The 20,790-nt window shown below is 38.1% G+C and overlaps 1 protein-coding gene across 2 annotated transcripts in view; it reads left to right on the top strand.

The window, feature by feature from the left end:
• The window catches only part of ARHGAP15 (Rho GTPase activating protein 15), a 335,169-nt gene that overhangs the window by 216,829 nt on the left and 97,550 nt on the right, over nucleotides 1-20,790 (top strand). For both annotated transcript variants that reach the window (XM_009891701.1, XM_009891702.1), the window contains exon 11: nucleotides 9,947-10,024. In XM_009891701.1, coding sequence (XP_009890003.1) covers nucleotides 9,947-10,024 — 78 coding nt within the window. The remainder of the gene's footprint in view (nucleotides 1-9,946; nucleotides 10,025-20,790) is intronic.

The following is a 20,790-nucleotide window of genomic DNA, read 5'->3' as shown; positions in this document are numbered from 1 at the left end:
GGTCTAATTTCCAGCTGTAAGACACAGATCCAGCTTTCTGTCTCATGCAGTGAAACAAGTACTATCAAGTGCCTCGCTGATATTCCTTTAACCGTTGTGGAACTATAGCAGTCAAACTGGGTTGGCATCCGCTCCCCAGCAATGCCCAGCAGCTGTGGGGAATGTCCGCAGACGGTTAGGCAGGACCATCTCCTGAAGACGCGGTAGATAACCGTGAGACATGTAAGCTTGAACAGAGCATAGCTTCAGGCTGCCAAGTTAAAAATGGATCTCTTAGGAGGCTATTGGGGCTACCTGGACTCCTAAACTATCTCTAAAAAGCCAAGGAGTGATGGAAGAAGCAGTCCTGCGACTTTCAATTTCCATCCTAAATATCCCTATTCCATCCCAAATTTCCTATCCCCATCACTACTATTAAATATATCTGTATATCTCCTTGCCAAGCAAAGGTACTACAGTCCAGAAAATGCAAACTCCTTACCCATTTTGGCTGAAGATTATGTGTGCCCAAATGTACAATTCTTCCATTTCCAACCGTTAAAAGCCCAGTAAGCAGCAGCACTAGGCAGGATGGGGAGGTGACATTACTGAGGTCTAATTTAATCTCTCACTGTTGTGAAAGACGGGAAAAGATTTGTCCCTACAGTGCACTAAATTCTCTTTAAAATCAGCATTGGGAGTCAGGGATGTTTGGAGAATTGTATCTGTCCCTTAGCTTTTAACCACAGCTCCTACTGATGTCAGTGGACCTGACCGAAAGTCCTATACAGTCCTAAGAGGAGAGTGAGACCCCCCAAAGCGCAATTTCCCTTGGTGTTCTGATGTTGCTCAAAAAACACAGGCATGATGTTGGTGATGATGGATCCCCAAATGAAGCACAGTTTAACCATAGGGGGAGGATTTAGCAAAATGCATAAATTTCTCGTATGCTACTGTCTGTAACAGGCAGATCTTCAGCCAGTTTCGTGAGCATAAGTTACAGCTGGCTTTTGCTGGAATAGTTTATGCTCTTGACCCTCCTCAGTTGTATAGCCAATAGGGAGTTGTCAGGCTACATGTGTTTTTAAACTTCTTTCAGCTAAATCAGAAATCCAAAAGCAAAATACAGCTCTCAGCAGTATCATGTGGAGTTGTGACACTCCCTGGAGGGCTCGGGGTCCATAAACCAATGAATGGATTACAATGAGGCATAAATGTAGTATTTTCATCCATGACAGATATAATCTCGAGCCTGTATTTTTCATGTTACTTAACTCTTTCAGAACGTAATGTGTGACAGAAAACGTCTTATAGTGCACATTGCAGTAAATATCAGTCAAGTATGCTTTATTGCTGAGCTCTACATGTTTCCAGAAGTTAACAGGCACAGCTGGGATATAAGAAATGGCAATGTTGTATATATTTCTTGAACATACAAAATACCTTGGCTCTCTTCTCCCCCACCCTCCACATTACATCCCCAGCTGTTCTGATCATGTCACACAGTGGATGAGTTTTTCCATAGTCAGCTTCTCCTAAAATGATAACCTTTATTCAGGCTTTCATTCTCCCCAAAATAAACTGCATTATCCACATTGTCATCACATTCAAATTAGGCTATCGCAGCTTATATTGCATGGCATAGAATAATAGAAATGGTAACTGGCAGAAGGTGGTAAACTGCCTGTTGGTAGCTGTGCCTAGCGGAAAATACTCAGCGCCGGTATTTGACATCTGTTGACTTTCCTACAAACCACTCAAATCTCTCTACCTGAAATTTCCTTTCTGTCAGTCACCATAGCGTCATACGGCCACAACGCCAGGCAGGTAAGGGTTGGAAGCTGCACATCTCTGGGGACATGAAGCTGCTTATAACCCAAGAGAATTAGTGGTGAAAGACCGATGAAAGGCTTTTGAAGATTCCTGATACTCCTGAAAGACCTTTTGGTCAAGCAAGGGAAAAAGTATGCTTGATAAAGTAGCAGAGAATCATAGAAATCCTGTTTTATTGCAGATAAATTAAGCATTGGTCGGAACGGACCCATACGTGAGAAGCGGTAACTGCAGCAAATGAGAGCGAATAGGAGTGGTGAAGGAGGTATTAAAAGAGAAAACAAACAAACAAACAAACAAAAAACGTTCACGAAATTAAATACTAATGTGTTGCAGAGAGAGAATGCCTATTTCCAAACATTTGGTAATTTCAGATATTATACTGTGTTGCATAAAGTAAGACAACGTTATTTCCTTTTAAGCTGCCATTCCATTTAAACTGGCGAGCTGATGTGTGTACTTGAGGTCTGTATTTAGTAGGGATTTTTTCCCCTTTAGCATAAACCTTGTTGATTTAAAAAGTGAACAAAGATGAATCAGGTGGTAGATGTATTCATGTAATCATTTTCATTAATAAGCCGTTATAAATAATAGAGGGAAGGTTTTAAGTGTATAATTTTCTGTAGCACAATTGAGATTTTTCCACATCTTCAGCAGTAAGTTAATTAGAATCACCTGCATTTTCTTGGGCGGACACCAAATGGATTGCAAACAAAAACAGATTAAAATAGCTGTAGCTCATGGCATACAGATGACAAGATTCACAAAGAGGACAATCAGGCAATGAAAACCTCCTCTTTTTCAAACATTTTTAAAGGAAATTCAGCTCTTGTGAGTCGCTGTAAAAAGACGTTTGTAAGTGTTTCGCTGAAAGACTAGAATGGCTTTGTTTCTGATCCCATGATGAGTGAAAGAAATGTTTAAGAAAGATCACTTTACAGAGAGATTCAGACTGAAATGTGATGACTGTGATTCAAGCCAAGCCAAAAATTACAGCTCAGAATTAAAGGGGATGGACGTGGCTTGGGAATCCATTTTCCCACATTCCTGAATCTCAATCATCCCAGCCAATGTTTAAAAGAAAATACAGTGGAAAGCAATGAGGTCACTTTGTTTAGCAGCAAGAAGTGAGACTATCAGAACGGCAAAAGTATATATTGGAGGTAACGGCAAAATTACAGTGAACAGGCTGCATGTTCGATGGTTTCATTCAAAACAAACAGCTGCTTCAAAGCTGAGTTTTGTTTCTTGTTACGGGGAGCCTTCCGAGTAAGCCTTGTTGTTCCTGGGGCTTTTAAACCATAAACTTCTTGCACTGTCTTTGACAGCGCAACACAATAGAGAAGAAGACGAAGGCATAGCAAGCTTGATTTAGGCGTTAAACAGCAGCCCTGCATCGCAGTGAACTGTGCGCTGGTTTAAATTGTGCTTGCTTTGTACTGTCTCTACCCTTATTTATTTGTATATAAATATCTAAGTGGAAATTCCACCATCAAGTGATATGGAACAGAATCAAGTGTATCATCCATCATATTCACTTGTTACTTATTCTCAGTATGTAATGCTCATATTCAGTGTTGTAATTGCTTCCATTAAACAGTTTCTACAGGGTCTTGAAAACAATAAGATCTTAGTCAAGCTTTTCTCCTTTCATTGCATCTTGAAGTTATTACTGCAAGAAAAAATGAGATTCTCTTTTTATGTAGGAATGCCCCTCATCTTCTTGATATTATTGCAGTCAAACATAGAATTATTTCTTGTTAGCTAATTTCCTAAAGAGATTCACCAAACCTCATGTCAGACACCTTCTATAGAGTCATTTCTTAGCTTGTTAAGAACAAGTACAATTTCTCCTCTCCTTTCTTTCCCCCACTATCTCTGCCTTTACTAAATTCTGATGCAGTGTCAGATTTCTGCTAATAATAGAATAAAGAAAATATTGTTCATGCTACCTTGAATTTGGGCTTGTCTGTCAGAGGTCCTGCAGCTGGGCAGTGCTGGTCATGAGTCCAGTACCTGCAAATCATGTGAAAATTATCGATGGAGAGGACATCTCTCCACCACCTCTTTAATATGAAGCAATGAAGCACATATTTTATGTTTCTTTTTATTTGCTTCGATATCAAGTACGGTGCTTTACTGGAGATCCTATTTGTAGTGCCTGAAGGGGTGTAATCTCTTCCTTGCTTCTGTTTGTCACTCCTCTTTCTATAATTCAAGGGATTACATTAGTCGTCTTTGCTGTAACACTGAACTGAGAGATCACGTTCAGCTAATTATCTAAAATAACCCCCAAGTCCTTTGTAACCTGCATCCAGAGTGTCAGCTGTACCCTGTGTTTCTCAATATGAAAATTTATTTAACCAGACTGTGACCATTTAAGGTGGCGGTTCAGATCTTCTGTAACTTTACCTGTCCTTATCATTATTTAATATCTCCCTGATCTTTGTGTCATCTGCTTACTTTGCCAACAGAGATTTTTTTTGCTCATTGTCCACAACTCTGATAAAAGTATTAGATGGCACTGGACTGAGAGCTCCACTCTTGAGAGCTCCACCACTTATGACCTTGTTAACTGATATCTCCCATTAACTACCACATTTTGATGTCTGTCATTGAGCCAGTTTTTAATCCATGTAATATATGCCCTGTTAATTCCATAAAATGCAAGTGCTTTAATCAAAATGTCATGAGGTACTAAGTCAAAAGGCTCATGGAAATCCAAACATACTATTTCAACACAATTGACTTTATCAACCAGAGCTGTCAAAAATCCAATCCTATCAAAAAATGCAACAAGTTTGCTAGACAAGGCCCTGATTTCCATGAAACCATGCTGGTTGGGATTAATTATATTTTGCTATGAGTTATTTGTTCATAGAGTCCTGAATTAATTATTTAAGTAGACTGTCTGGGACTGAGGTCAGTCTAGCCAGTCTCCAAGTGCATCCCTCTTACTGCTTTTACAATATCAGAATAACTCTTCTGCCACTGTTTCCAGCCTTAGTCATTTCCAAGTGTTTCTCTATATTTTATTTACAAATGAGAGACACGTGTAGCATGAGCCCTGATAAGTGAAAACGTATTCTTTCACAACAGTGATTGTCTCATTGTCCTTCAGATTGACTTCCAATATCACCTGCTGTTTGGCCTCCTGGGTTTGTTTGTCCTTGTCTCTCTGGTAGAACCACCTAACATGACATTTGTATGGCACCCACTTCCCCAGTAGCTGAGCACCTTCTCTGAACCAGGGATGGGACCTGTTTTCATATCCGATGTTAGCTGGGATGTTGTTTTCAGCCTCACGAATGTGGTCCTTTGATAGGAGGAGTACAACAAGTGGGTAGTTCTGACAATTGAAAGAGAAGTTTTTTCCAGCAAAGCAGAGCAAATCCTGGTGTCAGCCTCCGGCCCCGCTCCAGGAGCTTTTGGGCATGCCTAACCCCACCCAACGCCACACTAAAAAGCAGGATAGAGATCTCAGCAACACTGAAAACCACGCTGAGTGCAGATAGCCTTATGTTCAAAAGGAGCTGGTGCCCGTTTCAACTCCAGCTGATCAAGCTCTGTACCAAGTTTGGTGGTTCAAGTATCTTCAGCTCACACCACCTCTGCACCGCACCTTTTACATCCATATCTCCTTTGTTTGTTGTTAATGCCTCCATGTTCATTTTCTCTCTGTGATGTAACTCAAATTTCTTTCATTGTTTTCATCAGTTTCACCTCTGTTTTCCACAAAACCTTTTTTTTTCCACTCCCACATTCACCTGAAATTCCACCTACATTTTGTAACTCTATCCAGATACAGTACTTCTAATGTGGAATTTTAATGTGTCAGATTTATTCTTTGCTACTCTTCACGATTTTCCTTCTACTGGCATACAAACATTGATACTTCCGTGAAACTTTACTTTTGTTGCACATTCTTTTGTGATGTTTCTCTCAACAGACACGTTACCTTGTCATTGCTGTATTTGCTGCATTCACCCATTTCTGCTTCTTTAAATGACTTCATGCCTCACTTTTGTGCCCTCAGTAAACTTTTAAAAAATTGTTTATATATCAGATATTTATGGTAAGATGCACATGAGAACAGGAGGAAAGAATTATAGTTTTAGGGAGAACATACCCTGATAATGACCTCTTAAATATTTGTAAAGATAGCCCTGGGCATCTGAGCCCACAAAATAGTTTATAATACAACAGCTTGATTACATAATGATACTTTAGTTTTCAAACGTATGATCTTTCTGTTTATGGGAAGGCATAATAGGCTCCTTTGAAATACAATATTTTTGCCCTGAACATAACTGATTTTAAATGAAAGGACTAACTAAAGAATGCCTTTCTTCAAGTTTGTGCTTCACTTTGTTGTTGAATCCAGCATGATGGTTTCTTTTTCAAAACTCCTACCAGGCCTGGAGACCACACCTATTTCAGGCTACATTGATTGTGAAAGTTCCATGGATTTCTGTGCAGGAAGTTACCTAGTACCATTTAAAATGGCATAATTTAAATTCTAAATCTTATTAAAAAAAAACAGAGAGAGAAATTTCTGTATACTGCCCCTCCCTTCCCCCCGCACAGAGAGAATTTCCTTTTATATTCAGTTTGAAGATATTGTCAAATTCAATTTGAAGTTATTGTCAAATATAGGTTAAGCTCAAGCAGAATGCAATGGGATTTGGAAGAGGGATTTGTTCTATGCAACAGGAAGAAATGAATGAGAATGTTTCATTCAAGGCAGGTCATAAAGCATCAGAACTACCTCAACCAATAGTCTAATATTTTTAAATGTATGTTTGGATAAATATATCACCTAAGCTGGTTTTTTTTCATGTTTTTTTAATATTTCTCTGCACTACCTGGTTCCAGCCCAGACTGCTACTGGAGCTGACACGGACCTGCACTCATGGTTATTTTCATTCCGGCTAGAAACAGGAGCGCAAGAAATGTTCTTAAATTAGAGTTCTTCTAACATCTTCTGTGTGGTTATACAGAGTCTGTATAACATTAATTACAGTTCATAAATCTCAACCAAGCCTGAAGTCAGTTGCCTTTTAGCTTTCTTATCAGGAATACCTCTATGATTTTTTAATGAAAGTAGTCAAAATTTGCCTATTGTTTGGCAGCTAAACTGAAGTATTATTGAATAAGTCCTTTTCCTACGTTTCTTATAGCTTTATAAAATTTAGGGTGGAAATACTGAAGTCTTTACCATGAATTTGGCTGTTGTTTCTAATCATGGGTCCATCCTTTTCTCAGGTTCCTCATTAAAACAAACAAAAACCAAGTTGGAGATTGGGATATAAAACAAATAAAATACTTGTTCTCCTCTAGGGCAAAATCCAGAGATTCTTCCCTGATAAACCCTACTCTAGAACAGAAGGAGGTCACCCTATGGTGAACAACAGTTGGACTTTATTACAATGAATATTTTTTTCTGAAACATTCTTTACCACTGTACTTAAACGCCAGCACCAGATAGGAAACTCTGCAAGGCTTTTGTTTCATCTTGTTCCCTAAGTATTTATAGCCTGACGTGAAGAAACACTGACAGCAGTGCAGTGATGTTTTTATTCTTGATAGAGGTGCCCTTAAAAGTGAATTTGCTTTGAAAATTGTTATAGAATCAGGATATTGCAACTATAAAGACATATTTCTCTCTCTCTTTCTCTTTCTCTTTTACACCTAATTGGATTTCCAAAATAAGTTGTTAACAATCCAGCTAAGATAATGTGGTCATGAAAAGGATGTCCAAATCCACCGATTTGCATTGGTTTGGTTTGGCTTAACTTTCAAAGTTCTTGGAGCAGAAAGTTGATGGCACGTGAACACTATAATTGGCTTGATATTCTTGGATTTTTTTTTTATTTATTTTTTTCTCTCTGCCATATTGTATAGTGTCCAAATGAAACGCTAATCAGACATCATATCTGGACCAAAGTAAATTTATAATAATAATAATAATGCACTTGTATACCCAGATAATTTTGCAAGATGTAATATCCTCCAATTTACAACATAGTTTACTTTTTCACTCGATCTGGATAATTTATGTAGGTTCTGAACTGATGCTAATAATGTGAGACATTGTTATTTCACGCAAAGTGACATGTATTGCTTTCACTTCCGTTTACCCAAGAAGGTGAAGAACCAAACTGACTTCAATCGAAATAAAAGTTAACATTCTGGTTTGGAACTTGTTTATTTGTTTGTTTGTTTTGTTTTGTTTTTCTTCTTTACTTTCTGGTTTAGACTTCAATTTACATGATGCAATTCTTAATCCCTTACCACAAGAGTCCCACATTCCTATGCTGGGAATTACTCTTGCTTTCTCACTCTCCCCTTACTAAACCAGAATGACACTCTTCAGATTTAGGATAGAATTGCATTACTTAAACATTTTAGTAATTTCCATTTGCTCATGTGTTATATATCCAGTAGATGGATAACTTCCAAGTGTTCTTGATTACCAAATCCTTTTTGATTTCTCTTAAATAAACTTTTTCTTTATCCCTCTGTAACCAAAGGGGATCTTCCTGAAATGAATCATCACTCTCAGTATTATATTGCAGGACACCCACAGGTGCAGGGTAGAAAATTGTCATAGATAACCAACGTATAATATGGAATTATTATTTCTTTTTTAAAATAGATTCAAATCAGGATGTTCCTAGCAGGATAGACATAAAATAAGAACCTTATTTTGTAGAGAGAGAAAACAAACACACAAACAAACAAACAACTTTATTTGCTTTCAGTCTGCATGAAAAGGAAAATTAAATCTTTTAAAATGTTTCAAGATCAGTGAGGAATATCTCCGGCCAGTTGGGTCCGCTGCCTATGGCACTCATCTGCCAAGGCACGATGCAAGTATCTTTGAAATTAGGACTCGAACCTCAGCTCCTTCTTATTTAAGTGTAATTACAACCTGGTTTCTGGGCTTTTGCACTTGTTTTTACTCTTTCTTATAGTTTCATTTTTTCCTTTTTCCCCATTGCAAATTGGAAAAAAAATTCCCCCTAGATGTATTGTCAGAAAATATTTCCTCAAAATTTTTGGTTTCAACAAATTAGCGTTTTCCAAGAGAAAGCTTTTCTCTGAAACTGCTTGCCAAAAGCTAATTAAAACTTGTGTTGCAAGTGATGAGTAGCCTTAAAAAAAACCTGTTTTGTGTAGAGTCTCTTCACTTCTTATGTACTTGCAAGTTTTAAACGAGAAATGACAATGTACAGTTTAGTGTTTTCCATTTTTAAGCATGCAGATTCGGTCGTTGTTGCACAATAGCTAATTCTCCCGGGAAAGGAGAGCAGTTCCCATGTGCTTTGAAATGCTACAGCTATGCAACTGGGGCTGGAAGTGCTATTTTAAACAGTCATATCAGCAGAGCTTGCTGTAGGAGATAATATGTCACAAAAGGGAGTATGACATCTAGTTTCACCTAGCCGATAAACCTTGAGTAGATATGCAGGGAGAAACAAAACTGTCAGGTTGTCCTTGAAAAGAATGGCCTATATTAATGAAGAAATGTACTCCAGGGCATATGCTATTTGGGATATTTAATTTCATCTTCAAACTTGTCTGATCCGCTATGAAGAATGTAGTAGAGAAACGGTAGTTGTGTGTAGTCTCACGCACGTCGTGATTTCAGAGTGGGCATCTCACCGCTTTATTTTCAGAAAGGTCACGGCCTCAGAAATTCACGTCTGAAAACCCCAGGCCCCAGACTGAGAACTTTCCCCGGCACTAGTAATACAAACACCCCTCGTTTAAGCAGGGCTTGCATAGCATCCTGCGTCTCCCAACCAGCCCTTGTCTAAAGCGCAAGAGCTCGTTCACTCTTCCTTTCCCGTCACACTCGAATACCCTTGCAGAACCGTATTCTGCTGACAGAATTACAAGATAATTATAGTCAGGTGTTTTGTTTTCACTTAAGTTAATCTACCACTTTTATTTTTCATTGTTGTTTTAATCAGGCAGGAGGCACTTCAGTTTTTGTCAGGTGGATTATTTTTCAGTCGCTCACTGCACGGCTCTTCTTCATACTTGTTAGGGCGCTTCTGGCTTCCTGACAGACGTACAAAGAAAAATACTTATATGATCTAAAATGAAATATGTGTTTCTCTTTCAGGTCTAGATGTTGATGGAATATACAGAGTTAGCGGCAATCTGGCAACAATACAGAAGTTACGATTTGTTGTCAATCAGGGTAAGTGATTCCTCCACCCTGGTAATGTTTTGTTTAGTACTTAACTGTCTCAGATGACAGTATTTCAGAATCTGCTATACATTAGTGGCATAGAATGATGAGCTGTGTTTTGGAAAAGAGAGGAAAGGGAAGGTAGAAAGATAGCGCGCAGAGGGAAATGTCAGCTAGGAGAGAGGAAAAACAGCAGAGTAAGCAGAGGAAAATAGTAGTTAAACAAGAGATGAGAAAAAAACAAGCAACAAAACAAAACAAAAAAACCCTGACAAAACACCAGAAAACCCACAAAAAAAAAAAAAACCAAACAAAGAAAAAAGGAGGAAATGGATACATGAAACAAGGTGGCAAAAAAACAAAGCATATGTAGAAATCAAAGAATCAAAGTGAGGAAAAAAAAATTAAAAGGAAAAATAGCAGATTGGATGATGAAAGTTAAACAAAATCAAAAGTAGAACAGGGATCCAAAGGAAACCAGCAAAAGAGAAAAAGGTGCTGAAAAGAACTGAAAAGGAAATGCTAAGAGTATTAGCTCTGTCAAAGTCAGTGGAGGAGTTACCACGGATTTTGAAATTGCAAAGGTATGACCTCAGAAAATGAAGAGAGGAGATATGAATATTCTGAGGACTTGAGAACCAGAATTAGAACCAACCTGTACATACTTATTGAACGTATTTCCACAGATTCAGCGTATAATGAACATAATTCCACAAATACAGAAGAACATTTTTCACAGATGTGCCCTAAATGAAGCTAACATTGGTCAATAGATATTGTTACAGGTGTGGACACCAATATTGGTAGCTAATTAGGATGCATGACAAGTACATTGACCTCTCCAAACAGTTTACTACTCTTGGCAAAGACTAAACATCCCCACAGGTAATAGCTTAGCGAATATCATTGATGACAGTGAACCTCCTGATACTACTGAACAAGAAAATAAAATGAAGCTTTTCAGAAATTAGGAAAAATCCCAAATCTTAATTGCACTATAGACTTTGTACACTTTTGAATCAATCAAGTATGAATGTGAAGCTGCTGGAACATTTTCTCCTACTTTTTATTAACTCCTTTAAAAGTTACCTGGAAACTATTATCAGAACTGCTAAATATTCTGTATTGTATGTGTTTTTTGGAGATGATAGCTTTTGGAGAAAACTTCCTCAAATAGTTTTGTACTGTACATAAACTTAGACTTTTGACTCAAAAATTCTCATGAAATGGAGAGATATGAGAGACGTAAAAATATTCCCACCTTCAAGCCTCCATTTATATCTCTAGGGAAGGTTTCAGGGGAGCAATAGATGTTTGCTACCTCCTCAGCTTCTCCAAATCAGTCTTGTCTTCAGCTGAAACTGGAGGGTGAACTCTGGTTTATGAGGAATCAGTATTTATGCCAGTAAATTCAGTGAGACTGAATAAATTGTCAGCCTCGTGGTTTTGACTCATTACTTGAGTTCCCTTAGATTTATAGTTGTTGGGTATTTGTGTGTCGATAACGTAGTCTGCCTTGGCTTTCAAATGACTGTACACTGTATTTTGTTTGGAGACAGAGAGTCAAAACCAGGACCTTCTATCCTTCTGCACTGCCGAGGATCTTTGCTCAGGAAAAAATGTGCCATAAAAATAATGGTCCTGTCTATCACGTCTCGTGGCATCCAAAGGTTAACGTACTTGAGGTTAACATTACTGCTCAAGTTTTCACCTAAAACAGATGGGTTGATAGTGTAAAGCTAGACGAAGTCTAGCTAGCCAGAAGTCTAAGCTGGCTTTTTGCAGCACAGAGGTACCCAGGCACCTTTTTCTTCTGGTTTATACTACCATGAAAAGTGAATATATATAAAGGTGAAGTTAATGGTATGTTAAAACCTCTCTGACACTGGCTGCTTAGCACACGTGCAAGAAATCTGCCTGTTGAGTGACTAATGGAAGGCGCAGGCAGGGAACAGCCCATTGAGGCACACTGCATCTGCCAAAAACACCATGAGGAGATGGTTTGAAGAGGATTTGCTTAACGTGTGCTTGGGAGGACAATATCAGTCTCCACCTGGTGTCCATAAGGGCCTGTTGTCCCCTGTCAGTTAGATGCTGAAGACAGCAGCAGTTTCAGACTGTTTCATGAAGTTACAGAAGTTACTTGGAAAACCAGTATGTGCTCCCCACCTGCTTATTTACCAGTCCTCTAAAACGCTGCAGTGGGATGATGTTCAATACTGCACTCGCCACACACCGCTTTTTCTCTCGGTATTTATCGTGACCTTCTAGGTTCAATCCCTATATTTCATTTTTCTGTAGTTAACAGTGGGAAAGCATTCTTTATATATATATGATTTTCCCATAGAGATCTTTTTTCTTTTTTTTTTTCATTATTACAGTTAAAGTTTAATTTAATTATAAATGCAAACAAATGTTCTGAAAAAGCCTATTGACATTGCGGAGATTGACTGTGCAATCAGTTCTTATACAGGCCAAATACTTAACGGTCTCTTTCTTCCTGCGTGCTTTACCATTGTGTCACACCTACATTTATAGGATATAAATAATATGTATCACATTGAAAATTAAAGATCATAGAAGAGACTCTAGGCTGGCTGCCATATCAAAGCATTTTTTATTAGAATAACCATTAATTAGAATATAGCAAAGCTTTATTTGGCTCCTTTTCCTATACTGTTAATGTCATCTGCAGCATCAAGAATTAAGAACTGGTGAATATGAAAGGGAAACAAACTACCAGTTGACAGGTTCATCATTACAGAAGAAATAAGAACAGTAAAAGTCTAAAAAGATGCTTGAAATTCTAGATTTTTTGGGGTGAGGATGGGTTTACAATAAAAAACACACCTTGTATCTTTGTAAGTTCTCTGAAAATATTTTGTGTTTCCTTCTCATTTCGTGAGGTAGGCAGCTCCTGAACAGAGCTTTGACCTTGCCAACATGAGCATCAGCAGAACAAACTACCTTATTTACTTTATCCCTTTCACAGAGTTTTCTTTCTCTATAAAAGTCTATTGATATCACACCTTTTTTGCTTCTGTGCAACAGGATTATCTTTTATCTATGATTTATTTTCCCATTAAGAGCTGAAAAGATCAGTTGATCATAAGAGGACCAGGCTATAACATCTCTCAGCAGTTTCGAAACTCTATGTCATCATTTTTCAAATCACTGAATCAAGGCAGCAGAAGCTGTTTGGACCAAACTGACATCAGGAAATTCGTGCTTTTCTTAGTCTACAAGTGCTGAAAGAATTTTGGTTTTAGAAAGTAAGCTACCAGTCATTCAATATTTCTGGCTGAGAACCTATGATAGCCAGAGACATTAGAGAGAGATGTCCATTCCTCTTAGGCTTTATGTATTTTTGCTTAAGTATAGTAGTTGCAATCTTAAAAAACAAACAAACAAACAAAAAAACCCCAAAAAACAAACCAACCCCAAAACGCAACCAAACAGAATTTTTGGCACTTGGCAATTCTTTAAGGATTTTATGAAAAATCTGGAGGACTTTTGCTGATTTTATGCAAGTAAGTTAAAGCCTTTAAGGATATTTATAAGGATATTCTTTTAATTCACACCTGTAGGAAAAGGGATAAGGTTCTATGAATGGGTCTATTGAGCCCTGTAAGGTGTGCTGGCAGTTCCAGGGTCTGAGAATGCTACTGAAAAGATGAGTTGTTTTGGCCCAAAGCCCCAGGGAGGGGCTGACATGGGCAGGGCTGAGGGAGCCCCAGGTGGGGCTGCTCAAGACAATTAAGGCACCACTATAAGAAGGTGGGGACAGCTAGGAAAGGGTCTTCAAAAGCAGGTTTTCTGAGCTGATTGAAAATGCCAACAGTGAGCCAAAAAGCACCAGAGAAGGAAACCAAACAACAGGAAGGCCTCTTCATCCATAAGGGTGTTATTATATAAGTAAGAGTATGAATTTGTGGTGCGCTCCCTGCTCTGGCCAAACCCATCTTGTTGATGCACACTGTGATGTAATGAGGTAAGACTTTCTTTGTGCTAAACACACGTGCTTGTCCCAGCAACCCTCCATTGCCCTCTGTGCTTGGAAGGCCAGAGATACCTGGGTGAGGAGGTAGAAGCTTGCTCCTTCTTTCTGTCTCCTGTGTTAACCTGCTGGGTGGCTGGAAAGGCATCCAATTTCTATGACTGTCAAACAAGCGATTTTCATGAGTACTAAATTAACTGAAAAGAATGGAGCTATAAAGGGTTCGTAACACATTGCTGAAACACTAGGATTCTATCCTAATGCATATATGTTCAGGGAAACTAACCATAGAAATACAAATTTCGATACTTATTGGTTCGTTCAGTAAGTGTTGGTTCATACATAATACAAGAGAGTTCCTAATTGTCTTCATATCCGATGCTTTGTTTGCAAAATGCTTGGTATTTGCTGTACAGATGACCTTTGCATCCCGTTATTTCATTTGGAATACCTTGTGTGTTAACTGCGAAACACCACGTACAATCCAAAGGTCAATTACTGTGTTTTTATGGTTTCGTTGCTATGCTGATGTACCAAAGGGGGGGAGAATATGAATTTTTACAGAGGCTAAATATTATGTTATTGTAGAGAAGCACATTTCTTATAGAACATGGAAAAGGACAGCCAAAGGTGCCCGAATTGGTAACTACACTGGGGGGAAAACAGGTGAATTTAATCTTACCCTGACATTACCTCCAGTTAACAAAAAACATTTTGTTAAAAAGAATTAAAGGATTTTTTTCTTGTGTGTTTCTTCTATAAGAATATCCAGGAATATAATTCAGTTTAAGAAAAATTAAAAGTAAAATTTAAACCACAAATACGTGAACTGATCGTGAATATTTATTAACTAAATAATTTAATAATAAAGAAAATGCCTACTTGATTAATTGTTACAGAGTAAAAATTACAATAAAACTGTCTTGATCAGTGCTTTGCAGAAGCACCATTACTGTCTGTGCAGTTGTTTAACAAGGATTTAATTGGAAAGATAAGTGAATGCACATTTAAAAGTATTGTTAATTTGCTTTATAATCACCCCATCCTTCACAGTATTGACAGCACCAGGCACAAACCCCTTTCTCTTTTACAAGTATTATTTTCCATATGTGCACAATAAATTCTGAAGCAGTAATTGGAAATTTTATGGATTTCAACATACCTAGTGTTTTGAGTTTATAGGTGCCATATCCCCTCTCTAAAGGTAGATCATAGGTGGCATTTTAAGTAAAATCATTGCCTTTTTATGACCCGTGGGCTGTTTTGGAGGTTGTGGTGTGGTAGTTTGTTAGGTTTTTTGGTTGTTGGTTTTTTGATTTTTTTTGTTTTTCTGAAAGAATATCTAATTCCTATTTACTTTTCCTTTCCATTTGAAATATCAACAAAATCCTCATTGCAACATTATTTTTGATTTAATAAACAACAGCCGTCAAAACCAGTAATCTTCAATATGTTTATATTCCATCTGTACTTATATTTATTGTTCTAAAATGGCTTGGATTAATCTAATTGACAAGTAAGAGCCCAGACCATATGAGCAGCTAAGGATGATACCTTTAACCAGCAGGATTCTTCAACTGTACTGACATGTTCTTTATCAATGAACTATGAGAAAAGAGGAACAAATCTAGGGATTTATTTTTTTTTTTTTTTTTAAATATTACTGATTATGTGAGCTTGCTGGGACCATATGTCTAAGCCTCGGCTATCAGGAACCGGAGTGGTTTCCCGGCTGCCTCTGCCTCGGTGAGCAGAGCCTGTGGAGCTGACACAGGACTAAAGCTGCCTTTGAAATGGAGCTGCCGGGTCAACGCGAATGGGCTGGGTGGTTTTGAAGCAAATATTTAGAAGTAAAAAAATGGAGGAGGGAACTGGGGGGAGAAAAAGAAAGGAAAAAGGAAAAGAAAGAGCATCAGCTCCTTTTCACAGCTTTATTTCTTTAAAATAAGAAAGAAGGAGGAAAAAAAGCTAAACAAACCAGCAAAACTCCCCTTTCAAAAATACCTGAGTCTTTCCATTGACCCAATATATCCATGTTAAAGGCAGCCAGTAGTTCTGGTCCTGCCATTAAAAAAGGCTCAGAGGGCAGAGGAGAGCAGGTCCTCTGTCAGCTGCCGATCTCCAGACAGCAGCTACACACGTGAAGGTCCAAGAGGACCATTGTGGGCTTTACTTAAAATTGCAGCAACGGTCACTGGAGAAAGAAGAAAGAGGGCAGCAAAAAAAAAAAAAAAAAAAAGATTGGTTCTCTCCTGCAGTCACTTTCCTGTATGTTTGTGGATCTTTAATTTCTTGTTCATATGCATTAATGAGATTTCCCATTGTATCCTGCCATCTCACACATTTTTGATGTTTTTAGGAGGTTATTGATTGTATTTTCCAGGCATATGTGAGTATGCTTAGAAATACATGAACATGTCTTGGTTGGGGTCTAACCTTAGAGCCACCCTCCAGCCTTGGTGACGTTCTCCCTGTCATCAAGCATGGCCCAGACAGCGAAGCCTTCCTCACTTCTGCCAGCAGCTACTCGTGTAACCAGTCTCACTGAGAAACCAGTAAGAGTGGTCCAAAGTTCACGTTGGAAATACCAGGCTCAAACTGGGTTACTTGCTAGCTGAGATCCAAAATGTCTTGAAAGCCTTGAGTCAAAAATAGTTTTTTCTTTCTTTTTCACACTTCCCAGGCAAGCACAGAAAATAAAATGGACTGAAGCAATTTTCAGAAATAATTATAAAACAGCTTGTTTCTGGGTTAAGACCTGCATATGCCAAGCTGTAGCCAAGAACTTCTTTTTTTTTTAATTTAATTTTTTTTCCAAGCTTTAAAACTCTGACAACAGAATACTTTAATTGAGCCCACAGTAGTTGGTGAATCAATTAATATGTACATGTTACTGATGTGGGTTCTTCCCTTTTCTCTGTGTTTGAATGTCTGTTTTATGATACAGAACATTTTTTTTTCAGTGAAAAGAAGGTCTGGTTTCCACTTCTTTCCAGAGGGGAAGAAGGGGGGAATTATAGTATCCCAAAGAGTGATCTGTAAATATAAGGGGATGCAACCTGATGGAAATACTAATTTTTGCAACTGATGCTTTGACCTATTTTGCAAATAATGTTCATCATATATAAAAAGGGGATGCTAAAGCTAGAATACTAATGTTTTTCCAGAATAACTTATCTTATTCTCAGTGTGAAAGGAAAAGAAAAAAAAAACCCAACAAAAAACAGAGGAAGAGAATCAGAATTAGAAGTCTTAGTTGCCCAGTCTGTAGCTCTAGACACTGTACAATTTCTCTTACCAATGGTATTGTCATGTTTTTCTTTTCAACAGTGTGATGAATAAGTCAGTAGATTGGGGCAGAAGAGGCAGTAAACTAGGTTAGTGTGGTCAGCCACAAACATACCATGGATTTTATGGCATGTATTGTATGATCAAGCATTTAAGACACGCCTTTTATTTCTTTTCTAACCACAGCGCTATTTGCGTTACAATAGCTTTTTGCTTAGTAACACTTCAAGAAGTTGAAGAGCTTCTTGATAACCCCTCAAGGAGTGTTGTTTAGGCGCTGAGGAGGTCTGTAGTTTTGCACGCTGTAGCAAGGGATTGCCTTTCTTTGAGGGATGCTCATCGTTGTCATGGGTGACTTTTTGTTTGGGTTTGTTGTGATAGTAATGCTACAGGAAATACCATTCCACAGAGCTCCAAAATAACAAGGAAAGGAAATAATTTATTGAGTCATTTGTTAAAAGTATTAACAGGAGAACTTTCGAACTAGGATTTTTAGGATGATGGAATAATCTCCAGAAGCTTGGGGTTGCCAGGCTTATTTGTAGAGAAACTAAGCCAAGTGTCAAAGATATTTTGCATGGGATGATCTTGTGCTGCACGGAGATGGAGACCCTGGAGAACGAAGCAGCATAGTTCCTACTTAAAGTTGGTCATGCTCAATGTCTTACAAGGTCATGGTGTGGCCTAATATTTAGGGTGTTTTTCTCCCCTGCGGTTGATATCTGTAATTCTGTGGTTTGGGCGTAATACTAGCTGACAAATAGGAACTTGCAATGCTGTCTGCAACAAAAAGGGTGATGTTGTGTGTGGATGTATGTTACATAATATTATGCAGGGTGGCAAGGGATGAGAAGTTACCACACCACAGAATTAGGCTTTATCATGGTATTTGTGGTCTTCTGTATATTGAGAACTGGGAAAACCATAAATGCTATAGTAGATGCAACTGTTGTAGCGAGTGATTTTGGTTGGGGGACACTTTGGTAATGTGTTTAACTGTTAAACTTCATTGGTTATTTTAGTGGGAGTTAAAAGTTGTTGGGGGCCAAACTGGAAAACTTTCAAAAGAAAAGATCTGGCAGGGGGAAGAAAAAAAAAAGTAAACTGTTTTCTATGATCATTGGAAACTTTTGCTTTTTTGAGGAAACCTATGTTCTTTTATTGACTGCCTTATTTGTGTAGACAGTCTTTCTTAGAAATGTATTCCTGCTAGAAATAAATTTGTTCTCTTAAGAAATTTTCAAGTCACTCATACCATCATTTTTGATGGATTTAGACTTGAATATTCCTGTCTCTTATTTCTCTTTTCTCTCTTTTTTAAAAATTATTATTGTGTAATTCAGTGGAATTTTTTGCATGAGCAAATTATCACAGTCCTGAAAAACATCTTCCCTTAATACATTCTTTGGACAGTTTGAGCTTGATTCAGTTACCTAATAATTGGTATATGGGGCCACTTGAGAGGATGCTGAGTATCAGACTGACTCTCACAAGGCTGGGGGGTTGAGCACAGTATTTACAATAGAGTTGGAAACTGGGTGCTAGAAGTCAGGTGAGGTGTCTTAGAGCATTTTAAAAGCATTAGATGCCTATACATAGGCAAATGAATAATTTTTCTTGCCTATACCATTGGCTTTTTCCCTTTAAAAAAATATCCTATCATACACATGTGTTTAAAAAATATTGCATATATATTTAGTAGGAAAAACATGATTTTAAAAAAAAAAAGGAGCTTTAAGAAATTCTGATATAGAAAAGTGTTGTATCCCACTGTCCTGAACAAATATACACTACGTACATAAAGACAAAGAAAAGACATTCCCTTCTCCTTTTCTTGCAGGTCTTCATTTACACTTTAGATGTATTATTGTAGGGTTTATTAAACATATTAATTTAAACACTTAGAGAGGTAGTCACACTGTATTTTAATTTCAAAGTTATGCATGGTACCAGAGTCTTAAAAGTGAGAACACAGCGTAGCTCTCACTTGAGTTTTCAGCTCTCATCTGAATGTTAACACTATTCAGTCTGTAGCCTGCCTGTTGTCAGTAAAAGTAACGGGGATTGTTCAGATCTCTTGAGATCAAAGGTCCTGTTTCCCAACTCTTCTGTAATAATCTGAGACTAATCAAAGCCTTTCGTGTGGACAAACACCTCGGGGTGAGTTGTGAGAATGATGCCTTTTGAAATCAACCTATGAATCCATGGTTCTAATTTCGACGCATTCTCTTCTTCATATAATTACTATTATTATTTATACAACATAACTATGGTAAAATTTTGAAATAATCAGGATGGGCAGAGTTGAATATAATGGAAATTTTTTTTTTCCCCTCCTACTTCACAAGCAGTGTCCAACATGCGGCCAAACCTGCTAGTTTAGAATCCTTTCCTGTGTCCCTGTTGCACCCTTTTTTCCCCCTACTACCAGCTGACATAATGTGGGAGGCTTGGCTCATCCATGAGTTGCAACCTGGGCTGATGTTGGGACATATATAGGCAGGAGACATTTTGGGGTGACAGCAGCCTGGAGTGAGGTTATGCCAAAATCCTGACACAAACCTCAGCAGACTCTAAGCGCGGCATTTCATTCCTCACCTCTTGCAAGCTGAGTAAAGGTCATAAAAGGCATCTTTAACCTGAAAAGAGTTTTCAAATGAAATCACCAAACTTTGCCTGCAATTGGGTTCATCACACTTTTAAATCCCATGAACTGTAAAGACTGGACTGGTTAGACTGTTAGAAGGTGAAAAAAATCTCTTGAAAGAGAAAAAAAGAGTGCTATTGCTGGATTTTTACTTATTGTAGCATACTAAAGAGAGAGATATTTTTACACCACCCCCCCCCCCCCGGTGTAATCAGATAATTAAAAAATAAACGGGGCTTTCAAAACATATTTCCATCAGCCAATGTTATGTGCTTACAGTACAGAAGATTGAGAACGACTTAATAAAGTATACAGGAGCAGTGAAGAGAAGATGGATGTAAGGAGGAAGAGATTACTTGCTCTTGGTGGAACTTTCTTTAACTGCTGTTGGATGCTGTTCTATAGACAGAGCATAAATGCAAAAAAAAAAAAAGGAAAATATGGGAGAAAAATGGCTAGAAGATTACATCACTTTGGTGCTAAAAGCTATTTCTTACTGTAAGAAAAGTTAGCTGCTTGCTAAGTGTTTCGTTCAAGGATAATGTGGACATCAGCTGAGGAGACAGGGTAACTGGTTTCAAAAAAAGTAGTAGCCAGTGCTCAGAAAAACAGTAGACCATGGGAGCTGAATAACTTCAGGGAAAGCCACGTGATACCTGACTTGAGATCGGTCTGGGTGGGACAGGAGGGAATTGGTCCTATCTAGAAAAGAAGGTACAATTTGGAGAGCAAACTAGAGATGTGAAACGACATGAGGACATCAGGGCTAAAGAGTGATGACAAAAAGACACCCAAAACAGCTGAAAGAGCAATACCGAGGGCTTGTGGGATCATCAGCTGTCC

This window comes from Charadrius vociferus, unplaced genomic scaffold, assembly GCF_000708025.1.
Source record: "Charadrius vociferus isolate BGI_N301 unplaced genomic scaffold, ASM70802v2 scaffold109, whole genome shotgun sequence".
Classification (NCBI taxonomy): Eukaryota; Metazoa; Chordata; class Aves; order Charadriiformes; family Charadriidae; genus Charadrius; species Charadrius vociferus.
This window is presented reverse-complemented; position numbering and strand designations above follow the sequence as displayed.